The following is a 12,416-nucleotide window of genomic DNA, read 5'->3' on the forward strand; positions in this document are numbered from 1 at the left end:
GTACTCCAGCCTGGGCAACAGAGCCAGATCTTGTCTCAAAATAAATAGATAAATAAAAATAAGTTAATTAATTAAATGAAAACCGATGATTCAGAAAGGAACAAGCAAATACAAACCCAATGCCAGTTGCCGTGTTTGGTGCTCTTGCTTCTCTTGTGAACAGCAATGTGCGGAAGTGGTTCTGTGGACTCACTTGCAACCTAAACTTTAAGGTCAAAGTCTCTCAGCTGTGAAAGTCTACCGGGTGCTGGGGGTTAGTTTTGGAGGATAATCCTCACAGTTGGAGAGGAAGTATTTTCTGGGGAAAAGATAAGGCAGCAGTGGATGAAGCACTAGCCAGGTTTGAGGAGATGACTTGATGGGGCCCCTGTGGGAGAAACTAATTGTTAAATGTGGAAAGAGGGGAAGGAGCAAAGAGATGGACCGCAGGGTCTTCACCCGCTTCTTGGACTCTGTCTGCAGCTCACAGTGGCCCCCATAGCTCCCCAAGGTTCTGGCCACATCCCCAGGCTTAAGGAAGAAGAAAAGAAAGTTCCCCTCATGCCTCAGACCCCAGCCCTGCGCTTGGTCCACCATTAGCACCAGCGATGTCAGGAAAATGCCTCGCCAGCAACCCAGCGCTCACCTCTGCCTGTCCTTACCCTCATCCACATCGCAAGTGTGTCCCGGTTACTGCGGGATCAGGCTGGGGAGAGATGTGTTAGTTACAGCTCCCATCGTAATCCCCCACCCTATAAGCCTCCCTGCCCCACTTCTCCCCTCGACCACCTGTTCTCCCTAACTCATCTCTGTCCTCCGCCTCTCCCCTCTGGAAGGTTTACATTGCTACCCACCCACTTTCATGACTCCACCCACTCTGCTTCCATTTCAGTTGTTTCAGTGCGGGGTTAAGAGCTGAAGGACAGGATGCCCCCTTCCCCAGGAGCTACTGGGGCTTTCGCTGGGCTTGTGCCCACCTACCCACCCACGGTGAGCTGTTGACCTGGTGATGTGCATTCCCTGGGAGAGGCCGTCTCACTTGTTTCCTCTCTGGGATTCCTCCTTGGAGTGCTGGAAGGTGAGAGGGAGTGAGGAGCAGGCAGGGGCTGGGGCTGATGGACACCCAAGGAAACCTTCCAGTAGATAAACCCAATGCAGGAAGACCTCCTTTTATCACCTTTGTGGCTAGGAGTTGGGTCTGTTTGGATTTGCCTCAAGGCTTCCCTAAGAATCCTTTTTTCTTTTTTTTTAAATGGAGTTTTCGCTCTTGTTGCCCAGGCTGGAGGGCAATGGTGCAATCTCGGCTCACTGCAACCTCTGCCTCCTGGGTTCAAGTGATTCTCCTGTCTCAGCCTCCCAAGTAGCTGGGACTACAGGCACGTGCCACCATGCCTGGCTAATTTTTGTATTTTTAGTAGAGACAGGGTTTCACTGTGTTGGCCAGGCTGGTCTCGAACTCCTGACCTCAGGTGATCCACCTGCCTCGGCCTCCCAAAGTGCTGGGATTACAGGTGTGAGCCATCGCACCTGGCCAGAATCTTGTTTTATTGAGTGTGAGTCTAAAATAGATTTCAAGTTATTGGTGGCAGCTGGAGACCCTACTGTTAGTGAGTAAGGAAAATAACCATCAGCTTCTTTACTCCCCAGGTGCTGGGTGGAGGGGAACACAGGCCAGGAAATACTAATGATTGTGACAAAGAGCTCCCCGGTGGCCGGATATGGCGGCTCAAGCCTGTAATCCCAGCATTCCAGGAGGCCAAGGTGGGAGGATTGCTTGGGCCCAGGAGTCTGAGATCAGCCTGGGCAACATGGCAAGATCCTGTCTTTACAAAATATAAAAAATTAGCCAGGCATGATGGTGTGCGCCTGTGGTCCCAGCTACTTGGGAGGCTGAGGTGGGAGCATCACTTGAATCTAGGAAGTCGAGGCTGCAGTGAGCTGTGATCGTGTCACCTGCACTCCAGCCCGGGCAACAGGGCAAGGCCCTGTGTCAAAAAAAACAAAAAAAACAAACTGGGCACGGTGGCTCACGCCTGTAATCCCAGCACCTTGGGAGGCCAAGGCAGGCAGATCACGAGGTCAGGAGATCGAGACCATCCTGGCTAACACGGTGAAACCCCGTCTCTACTAAAAATACAAAAAATTAGCCGGGCGTGGTGGCGGGCACCTGCAGTCCCAGCTACTCGGGAGACTGAGGCAGGAGAATGGCGTGAACCCAGGAGGCAGAGCTTGCAGTGAGCCGAGATCGCTCCACTGCACCCCAGCCTGGGCAACAGAGTGAGACTCCGTCTCAAAAACAAACAAAAAAAAAAGTCCCCAGGACCCTAGGAGGCTGTCCAGAAGTTTTCTAAAGAGGCTCCCTGCTGCAACTCTGAAGAGGAACAGGCTGTGCTGGTGCCCTTGCTTTAAGGATGCTTGCAGCTTTCTCCCGCTCTCTCAGTAAGGTCTGCTGAGCACTGCACTGACGGCTCCCAGTCCCCTCTCAGTGAAGACGCCAAGAAGCAGCAGCCAAGCAGCAGTCGTGGCTGCCTCCCAGCGGCCCCGGCTGTAATCTTCTGTTCAAGGTGCCCACACCAGATCTCAGCTGTAGAAAGCAGAGAGGCTTCAGCTGCCCTAAGAGCTGGCTCTGCGGCTGGTGACTCAGCGGGGGTGGGGGTTGAGGCGGGGGAGTGGGGGGTGGGACTTGGGGCCTGAGAAGCCAGCACTGATGACAACAAAGTCCAGGGGATTTTGTGCAGAAGACAGGAAGCTGAGTCCCAAGAACAAGCCCAGCAGCAGAACTGCAAAATCTAATGAATCCCCAGTAATTCCATTTATGCCACTGAATCCTCCCTGTGGGTTCAGAAAAACAAATCCCTGCTTCACGCTTCCTAAAAATGCAGCATGAACCAAGATCTAAATTCCACAACCAAGTGACCCCCCTTTCTCTTTTCTGCTGCCCACCTTCCCCCCCACCCCACACCCACCCCCAAGTCCACAAGAACATCCACAGTGATGTGAGTGGAGATTTTCCTTTATTTGATTTTATTTTGGAGAGGAAGGGCTAGAGCAAAAAGATGATGCCAACACACCAGGCACTAGAATGACCTCAGCACATGCAGAACACAAGGACACTCAAGCTGGATTAGCGACTGAGCAAATGTGCCCTGTGGAGAGAAAGTCACCAGAGCTGCAAAAGCCCCCCACCCCCGGCTTTTATTAGTTTTAAGACCCCCAACTACACCCACCCCAGGTCTCCTTGTCGTTCTCAGTAAGCGGACCTCCTAGCAAACTGGGCTTTTACTCCTGTGGGCTCAGTGCCACATCCCCTCAAATAAACATGCATCCTCTAGAGCAAAAGGGAAATTGACAGGATGCTGGAACGCCAAGAGATGGGATGCTTCATTTTTCATTATCCACCAGCCTGTGAGAAAGGCCACCTTCCATCACACCAGTGAGAGGCGGGAAAGAGCGATCGGGTCCTTTCCCATCTCTCAGTCCTTGTGCAACATGGCCCTGGCTGCTCACTCCAGCCCTGCCTGACTTTAAACAAACCCAGTCAGTAGCCTTCCACCTCTTGCCTTGGAAGAAGACATTTGAGAGCTCACAGATAGAGTGCAACCGATTATCCAAACCAACTTCTCTTGCTCAGCTTCTGTTCTAGCCAAAGGTCTCATCCTGCTCCCCCAAGGGGATTTCTGATATCTGAAAACCCCAAACCTGACTCCAGGCCTCCCCAGCAATGTGTGAGCCCCATGGAATGTATTTATTTCATTGCAACAACCCTTCACCACCCAGCCTTCCTGCATTTCCCCAGAGCGTTCTTGGGTTTTTCTCAGCATCTCTCCAGGTGGCGTGCTGTGGTGTCCTGACTTAGAGGTGTCCAGGGTGGCAGGGGAAGTGTCAGGTGCCTTTACTTTCTGTCCTCTCCTCGTCAGCTGTCTGAGCGTTGCTGACAGCGCGAAGCTGCCCCTGGGCTGCAGGCTTCACCGACAGGACCAAGCGTTTGCGGAACGTCTCGCAGAGCACGATGTACACAAAGGGGTTGAGGCAGCTGTTGGCATAGCCCAAGCTGATGGCCGCATTGTACAGGTAGACAAAGGTGAGGGTCGGGCGGCTGATGGACAACTGGGTCAGCTGTAGCACATAGTAGGGTGCCCAGCACACAAAGAAAACCAAGCAGATGGCGATGGCTGTGCGGGTCACCCTCTTTGTCCGCAGCCGGATGCTGCGCTGGGAGGCGGGGGCCACTGAGGATGTCATGCGCTGCAGGATCCTCACATATGCGGCCGTGATGACCACAAAGGGCAGGGCAAAGGCCAGGAAAAACTGGTACAGGGTGAACCAGTAGAGGTCAGTGTCCGGGTTGGGCAGGCGGATGCCGCAGCCCACTGCACCTCCTGGGAAGGGGATGAGTCTGGCATACAGCCACACGGGGGTGATGCTGATGAAGGAGAGGGCCCACAGGAGGCAGATCACCAGGGTGGCCACAGAGGGCTTCCGGAACTTCGTGGAAGAGATGGGGTGGACAGTGGCCAGGTAGCGGTCAATGGCCATGGCGGTCAGGATGTAGGTGCTGGTGAACTGACTATTGGCATCCATGGCCGTGATGAGGGTGCACATGGTCTCCCCAAAGTGCCACACCCCATTGCCCATGAGCTGGTGGATCATGAAGGGCATGCCCAGGAGAAAGAGGAGATCCACTACCGAGAGGTTGATGATGAAGATGTCGGGGACGTTGCTGCACCAGTGCAGCTTGGACTTCTTCACAACCGCAAAGATGACTGTGGAGTTCCCAATGATGCCCAGGAGGCAGATGGTGCCGAACACCGAAGGCATGATGATGTTGATGTAGGAGATGCTCCTCGTGCGAGGAGGTGATCCTGGGGACAGAAGGAGCAAGGGTTGGCTGTTTGACATGGGCTTTGCTCTGAGAACTGACATCCTGCTGGCATGCTCAGCCTCCAGCGACCCACCGTTCATCTGGAATCCTCTCCCACCATTCTCCCTCCCTCCACTGTTGCTAATCTTGTCCCTTTTCTTTTCTCCATGAGTTTCCTGGTGAATCCTACCAGAGTGCCCTGAGCCATCTGTCTTGGAAGGACACAACATGCCTGCCTCCTGCAGGCACCAGAGGCAAGAACCACAGCTGTCTGCAGAGATTACTCTGTGCGCCCCGGGCTTCACCAGGAAACCTCGTCAAAATAGCCAGAAGGACACAAAAGTAAGTGTCTGTGTGTGTGTGTGTGTGCTTTTCCTATGTGTATCCCTGAGTGTTTCATTTTGGAGATCTCTGGTTGGAAATTGTGTACTGATTCTTGGGCATCTCTGTGGGCGACTGTCTTGTAGAGGCTTTTGCCAGCTGTGCCCTGGTCAAGCCAGCAGCTCTCCCTACCCCAGGCTTCCTAGCAGGGATTTCCTTGATTGGTATCTTCTGAGCCTGGGCTTCTCAAGTGAAGCAGAGACAAAAACTGTCTGTTGCAGCTCAGTAGCCTGAAAAAATTATCCACATAAGCCTTTCTTCTTTTCCTTCCTTCCCTTCTCCTTCAAAGCTGGAATCCCAGGGCACCGCAGCTCTGGAAATGTCAGGAAGCTTAATTCACCAGAAAAGTTAATCCCCTCATGGCTCCATGAAGTCTTCCCTTCCCAGGGCCTCTCCCAGGTGGCAGTAAGAATGTCTGAGACCTCATCACCCAAGTGCGAGTAAAAAGCTGAGGCTAACAGTGCAAGAGTGAGCCCCCAGCTGTCTCCCACTTACCACCCTCCAGCTTCTCTCACTTGCTTTTCCAGCCTGGAATTTTTTCTGCCAAGCATCTTTGGAACCCAGCAGCGAGTCTTCCCCTGCTGCCTCGCGGCTGGCCCCCTTCCTTGCCATTCTGAATATGCCTTCACCCGCTGCTCTGCTCCTGCCCGTCTGCCCCTGCGGACCTTTGCCCCCTTTGCCCCTGCCCCTCTGAGCAAAGCAGACCACAGATCTTGTCCCCAAGAACTGTGATAAAGTTTCCCAAGCAGTTTGGCTCAGGGGTGAAACCTTCCCATTTTCCACCCACAGCCCAGAGAAGGGAGGACTCCCAGCCAACTCACCTGCCGAGGTGAGGTTATCGGGGCCATCAGAGGTGTTGCTGGCATTGGGACCAGTGGGCAGCAGCGAGGCTTCCAGGTCCATCCAGCCGGTGCCGGTCGCCTGCTCCCACAACCGAGCTGAGCTCCCCTCCACCCACGCAGGCTGCGGCAGCCTCCAGCGCCTGCCACCTTGTCCTGGAGCGCAAGCCCCGCAGTCAGGAAGGGGGTCTTCCTCGGTAGCCTGGCAGCCACTGCCGCCTCCAAGCCCAACTGCCCTCCCTACTCCCTCCTTCTCGGCTCCCACTGACATCACCTAGACACATTAACATTCGGAGGCAGATGCACATTAACCTCTTCAGTCCCAGGCTGTGGCTGGCTTCCACTTCTGAATGCCTGCAGAGCCCCAGGGCCCTGGGGAAGCTGGGAGGGACTGGACACAGGCAGTCCCATCAGGAAAGGGATCTCCTTCCCACTGACACTTGGGATTGTCTCGTGCGCTTACAGGGGCTGCTGCTTGCCTTGCGTGAGGATCGAGGTCTCTGCAAAGGCAAACGGACAAAGCACACAGGCTGCCTCCCTTTGGAGGAGAGAGCAGCTTGGCTTAGCCCCTACCCCAGGTATGGGTGGCTGAGCCACATGGCAGGGTCCAGGGGGAACTGTGCACAGAGCTTGGGAATCAAAGGCTTGGACTGCAGCAGGGCTGCCCACGCACACTCAGGGCACCCTCGGCCCCTTCCCTGTGCCCTGACGGCTTCCAACCATCCGCTGGCTATGCTGCCAGCATCCTGCAGAAGCTGAGTCGTCGGCTGCTGAACCCTTGCCTGGCACTCAGAGGTGACGCAGGTCACTCCATGCTGGCAATAGCCAGGACCTCGGGGACCGGAAGGGGACAAACTCCTGTCTGAATGGGATCTGCCTGGACAAAGCTCACAGAGGTATTATTTTTCTAAATGCTCTGAGGTTTGGCCTGGGACTCTTTGAGACAAATATCTGAGCATGATCCCCCAAAGAGATCATCCCAGAGGAACAGCCGCAGAGGAAAAGGGATTGAGTGAATTTTCCACGGAGGCATCCTGCTGCCAGCCTCTGGGGCCCTCACAGACAGGAGCTGCCCCTGCACCCACCACTGGACTCAGGAGCCAGGGGTCGGTTCACGGACGGATCCCTACATGTGTCCTCTGTCTTGTTTACTTATTGGGTTCATCCAACAAACATTTATTGAGTACTTCCTGCCAAGCACTATTCTGGGTTTTGCAGTAAAAAAAAAGAAAAAAAAAGGGGGGTGGGGTGGGGGATAAAGTCCCTGTCCTCATGAAGATTGCATTCAAGTTGGGGGGAGACAGAAAACCCCTCAAAAGACAATTCATGATATTGGCAATTACTATGAAAAACTTAAAGCAGGGTGAGCTGGCCCCTGAATACCAGCAGAGTTGGAGGTTGCTATTTTATATAGGATTGATCATCGAGGAAGACCTCACTGAGAAGCGCTTCCAGAAAAGTCCTGAAGGAAGTGAGGAACCACGCTTAGAAATATTCTGGAGGACCAGCATTCCTGGCTGTGGAAATCGCCAATGCAAAGGCCGTGCGGCAGGAGTGTGCAGGGTGACTGAAGAACAGCGTCGGGCCAGGAGCAGTGGCTCACGCCTGTGATCCCAGCGCTTTGCGAGGCCAAAGTGGGTGGATTGCTTGAGCTCAGGAGTTCTAAAACAGCCTGGACAACACGGTGAAACCCCATCTCTACAAAAATATAAAAATTAGCCGGACGTGTTGACAGGTGCCCGTAATTCCAGCTACTTAAGCAGCTGAAGCAGGAGAATTGCTTGAATCCAGGAGGCAGAGGTTGAAGTGAGCTGAGATGGGGCCACTGCACTCCCGCCTGGGTGACACAGAAAGACCCTGTCTCAGAAAAAAAGAAAAAATATATACTCCACATAAAGATAACTTATGATATTGGCAATTGCTGTAAAAAACTTAAAGCAGGGTGAGAGGGCCCAGGAATACCAGGAGAGGTGGAGGTTACCATTCTATAGAGGATAGATCATCAAGGAAGGCCTCTCTGAGAAAAGTCCTGAAGGAAGTGAGGAAGCATGCTTAGAAATATTCTGGAGGGGCCGGGCGCGGTGGCTCACGCCTGTGATCCCAGCACTTTGGGAGGCCGAGGCGGGCGGATCACAATTTCAAGAGATCGAGACAATCCTGGCCAACACGGTGAAACCCCATCTCTATTAAAAATATAAAAATTAGCTGGGCATGGTGGCGGGCGCCTGTAGTCCCAGCTACTTGGGAGACTGAGGCAGGAGAATCGCTTGAACCTGGGAGGTGGAGATTGCAGTGAGCCAAGATCACGCCATTGCACTCCAGCTTGGGTGACAGAGCGAGACGCCATCTCAAAAAAAAAAAAAAAAAAAAAAAAAAAAAAAAAAAAAAAAATTCTGGAGGACCAGCATTCTCGCCCATGGAAATTGCCAGTGCAGAGGCCCTGTGGCAGGAGTGTGCAGGGTGACTCTGGGGAGCACTGTGGCTATAGTAGAGATTAGCAGGAGCTGACATCAGAGAGGAAGGAGCAGGAAGGGCAGATTCTGCCAGGCCTTGCCAGCCAGTAAAAGCACTTTGGCTTTGCCTTTAGGGGAAATGGGAGTCACCAGGGAGTTTTCACCTGAGAAAAGACATGATCAGACATGTTTTGAAAGGATCGGTCTGGGCTGGGCACAGTGGCTCACGCCTGTAATCCCAACACTTTGGGAGGCTGAGGCGGGTGGATTGACTGAGGTCAGGAGTTTGAGACCAGCCTGGCCAAGATGGTGAAACCCTGTCTCTACTAAATATATAAAAATTAGCCAGGAGTGATGGCAAGTGTCTGTAATCCCAGCTACTTGGGAGGCTGAAGCATGAGAATCGCTCAAACCCAGGAGGCGGAGATTGCAGTGAGCTGAGATCACGCCACTGCACTCCAGCCTGGGCGACAGAATGAGACTCTGTCTCAAAAAAAAGAAGCTCTTTGTGGCTGGGGAAGCTCTTTGTGGCTGGGGAAGCTCTTTGCAGTAGAGGAAGGCCTCTTGAGAAGTACTTCCAGAAAAGTCCTTAAGGAAGTGCGGAAGCATGTTTGGTGGGAGGCGATTGGATCATGGGAGCAGATTTCCCCCTTCCTGTTTTTGTGATAATGAGTGAGTGCTCATGAGATCTTGTTTAAAAGTGTGTAGCTGGCCAGGTGTGGTGACTCATGCCTCTAATCCCAGCACTTTGGGAGGCCGAGGCAGGAGGATCACCTGAGGTCAGGAGTTTGAAACCAGCCTGGCTTGTATGGTGAAACCCCGCCTCTACTAAACATACAAAAATTAGCCGGGCATGGTGGCACGTGCCTGTAGTCCCAGCTACTCAGGAGGCTGAGGCAGGAGAATCGCTTGAACCCGGGAGGTGAGGTTTGCAGTGAGCCGAGATTGTGCCATTGCCCTCCAGCCTGGACAACAACAGCGAAAATCCGTCTTAAAAAAAAAAAAAGTTCTAGAAATGGACAGTGATAATGGCTGCACAACATTGTGAAAGTACTTAATGCCACTAAATTGGACACTTAAAAGTAGTTAAAATGGTAAATTTTATGTTATGTATATTGTACCACAATATATAAAGTGAAGAGGCAAATTTTATGTGTATTTTACTGTGCACAAAAAATCCCAAAACTCTGCAATGGCCATCCCAGCATCCCCACCTTATTATTGTAAACCATTTCATGGAGCTATCCCAGAAGCATGTTAGGACTGGTTCCAGCTACATCCTGCGTTACAGGAGAGTGCTCCCTTGTCAATAAACTACCTCTTTTCTTTTTTAATTAATTAATTAATTTATGTATGTATTTTTTCATCAGAGACAGTCTGGCTCTATCGCCCAGGCTGGGGTGCAGTGGTATGATCTCAGCTCACTGCAACCTCCACCTCCTGGTTCAAGTGACTCTCTGGCTTCAGCCTCCAGAGTAGCTGGAATTACAAGCATGTGCCACCATGCCCGGCTAATTTTAGTAGAGATGGAGTCTCGCTATGTTGCCCAGGCTGGTCTTAAACTCCTGGCCTCCAGTGATCCACCCGCCTCAGCCTCCCAAAATACTGGGATTATAGGCGTGAGCCACCACACCTGGCCTACTCATTTGAGACAGGGACTCACTCTGTCACCCAGGCTGGAGTGCAGTGGCAAGATTTCAGCTCACTGCAACTTCTGACTCCCTGGTTCAACTGATCCTCCTACCTCAGCCTCCCGAGTAGCTGGTACTATAGGCACAAGCCACAACGCCCAACTAATTTTGTTTTTTAAAATTTTTTGTAGAGACAAGGTGTCACTATGTTGCCCGAGTTGGTCTTGAACTGCTGAGCTCAAGGGATCCTACTGACTCAGCCTCTTGAGGTGCTGGGATTACAAGCATAAGCCACCACGCCTGGCCAAAACTATCTCCTTTCAACCTGATATTTGTGTCATGGTCTAGCACCCTCAAGATCCACTTCTGGCCGGGTGGGGTGGCTCTCACCTGTAACCCAGCACTGTGGGAGGTGGAGGTGAGAGAATCGTTTGAGCCTAGGAGTTCAAGACCAGCCTGGGCAATACAGCGAGTCCCTCTCTACAAAAAATTAAAAATTAGCCAGCCATGGTGACATGCGACTATAGTCCCAGCTACTTGGGAGTCTGAGGCAGGAGGACTGCTTGAGCCCAGGAGATTGAGGCTGTAGAGAAAAGTGTTTGCACCATGGCACTTCAGCATGGGTGACAAAGCAAGGCCCTCTCTCCAAAAAAAAAAAAAAAAAAAAAGATCCACTCCCACACATAGTCCCTTTATTTCTCCCAGTCCTTATTAGCTGGTCCTGGTCCTCATGGGTGAACTATTTTCTCCAAAAGCAGAAGCTGTATTTCCCATCCCAAGCTATAAAACTGAGACCTGCCCCAGTTATTGAGTCTGAAGCAATGACAGGCTCTCTGCTCCTCCTGTTTGACTGACAGCTGCATCTTCTCATGCAGCGCCAATTGCCTCGTCCCTGAGGCACCAAGGGAAAAGCGAAGGCTGGAGTAAACAGATTTGTACATATTGGGTGCCTGGTCACCAGGGCTGCTTTTAACTCTAGCAAAATGGATATTGTTGCCATCAATGACCCCTTCATTGACCTCAGCTACATGGTCTACATGTTTGATTATGATTCCACCCAAGGCAAGTTCCACAGCACCATCAGGCTGAAAACGGGAAGCTTATCAGCAAGGGAAATCCCATCACCATCTTCCAGGAATGAGATCCCACCAAAATCAAAGGGGGTGATGCTGGTGCTGATTATGTTATGGAGCCCACCAGTGTCTTCACTACCATGGAGCAGGCTGGGACTTACTTAGATGGGGGAGCCAAAAGAGTCACCATCTCTGCCCCTTCTGATGCCCCATGTTTGTGATGGGCGGGAACCATGAGAAGTATGGAAACAGCCTCAAGATTATCAGCAATGCCTCCTGCACCACCAGTTGCTTAACCCCCCTGGCCAAGGTCATCTATGACAGCTTTGGCACCGTGGAAGGACTCATGACCACAGTTCATGCCTTCACTGCCACCCAGAAGACTACTGATGGTACCTCTGGGAAATTGTAGTGTGATGGCTGCAGGGCTCTCTAGAACATCATTCCTGCCAAACCTGTGGGCAAAGTCATCCCTGAGCTGAATGGGAAGCTCACTGGCATGGCCTTCCATGTCCCCACCACCAACATGTTGGTCATGGACCTGACCTGCCATCTGGAGAAACCTGCCAAATACAGTGACATCAAGACGATGGTGAAGCAGGCATTGAGGGAGATCCTTAAGGGCATCCTGGGCTGTACGGAGCACAAGGTCGTCTTCTCTGACTTTGACAGTGACACCCATTCTTCCACCTTCAATGCTGGGGCTGGCATTGCCCTCAATGATTTTGTCAAGCTCATTTCCTGGTATGACAGGGTGGTGAACCTCATGGTCCGCATGGCCTCCAAGGAATAAGAGCCCCAGGCCACCAATCCCAGCGAGAGCACAAGAGGAAGAGAGGGGCCCTCAGCTGCTGGGGAACCCTGCTGCGCTCAGCCCCCACCATACTGAGCATCTCCCCTCGACACACTTTCCATGTGAGACCCCTGAAGAGGGCGGGGCCTACAGAGACCCACCTTGTCATGTACCATTAATGATGTCCCCTATGCTTTGCCAAAAAAAAAAAATAAATAAATAAAAATCCCCTGTACTTCCGAGTGTTAAGAGTCAGGAGAAGAAACAATGAGAGGAAATGAAGAGCATATCTGAGGAGTTGAATCTTAGCATGACTTCCAGACAAGGACAGTCTGCTCTCCTCTAGCGAGGGAGAGAGGGTTACTTTTGCTGGCCTGGAATGTTCAGGGGGTTCAGAGAAATCAGG

General features: G+C 52.2%; 1 protein-coding gene and 1 pseudogene across 1 annotated transcript; one reads left to right on the top strand and one right to left on the bottom strand.

The window, feature by feature from the left end:
- Nucleotides 1-2,974: 2,974 nt before the first annotated feature.
- Nucleotides 2,975-6,783, bottom strand: MCHR1 (melanin concentrating hormone receptor 1). Its single transcript, XM_003264790.4, has 2 exons — nt 6,043-6,783; nt 2,975-4,841 (listed from the first exon to the last, which is right to left on the bottom strand). Exons 1-2 carry the CDS (start codon nt 6,329-6,331, stop codon nt 3,862-3,864), a joined length of 1,269 nt encoding a protein of 422 aa, XP_003264838.1. The 5' UTR covers nt 6,332-6,783; the 3' UTR covers nt 2,975-3,861.
- On the top strand, nt 6,361-12,010 carry LOC100589052 (annotated as a pseudogene).
- Nucleotides 12,011-12,416: the final 406 nt, after the last annotated feature.

The sequence above is a fragment of the Nomascus leucogenys genome, chromosome 7b (genome assembly GCF_006542625.1).
Source record: "Nomascus leucogenys isolate Asia chromosome 7b, Asia_NLE_v1, whole genome shotgun sequence".
NCBI lineage: Eukaryota > Metazoa > Chordata > Mammalia > Primates > Hylobatidae > Nomascus > Nomascus leucogenys.

Excerpts from the sequence above, each read along its gene's own strand:
- MCHR1 (XM_003264790.4), bottom strand. The coding sequence starts at position 6,331 with ATGTCAGTGGGAGCCGAGAAGGAGGGAGTAGGGAGGGCAGTTGGGCTT. Across the intron at positions 4,842-6,042 it reads CGATAACCTCACCTCGGCAG|GATCACCTCCTCGCACGAGG; the intron begins GTGAGTTGGCTG and ends TTCTGTCCCCAG.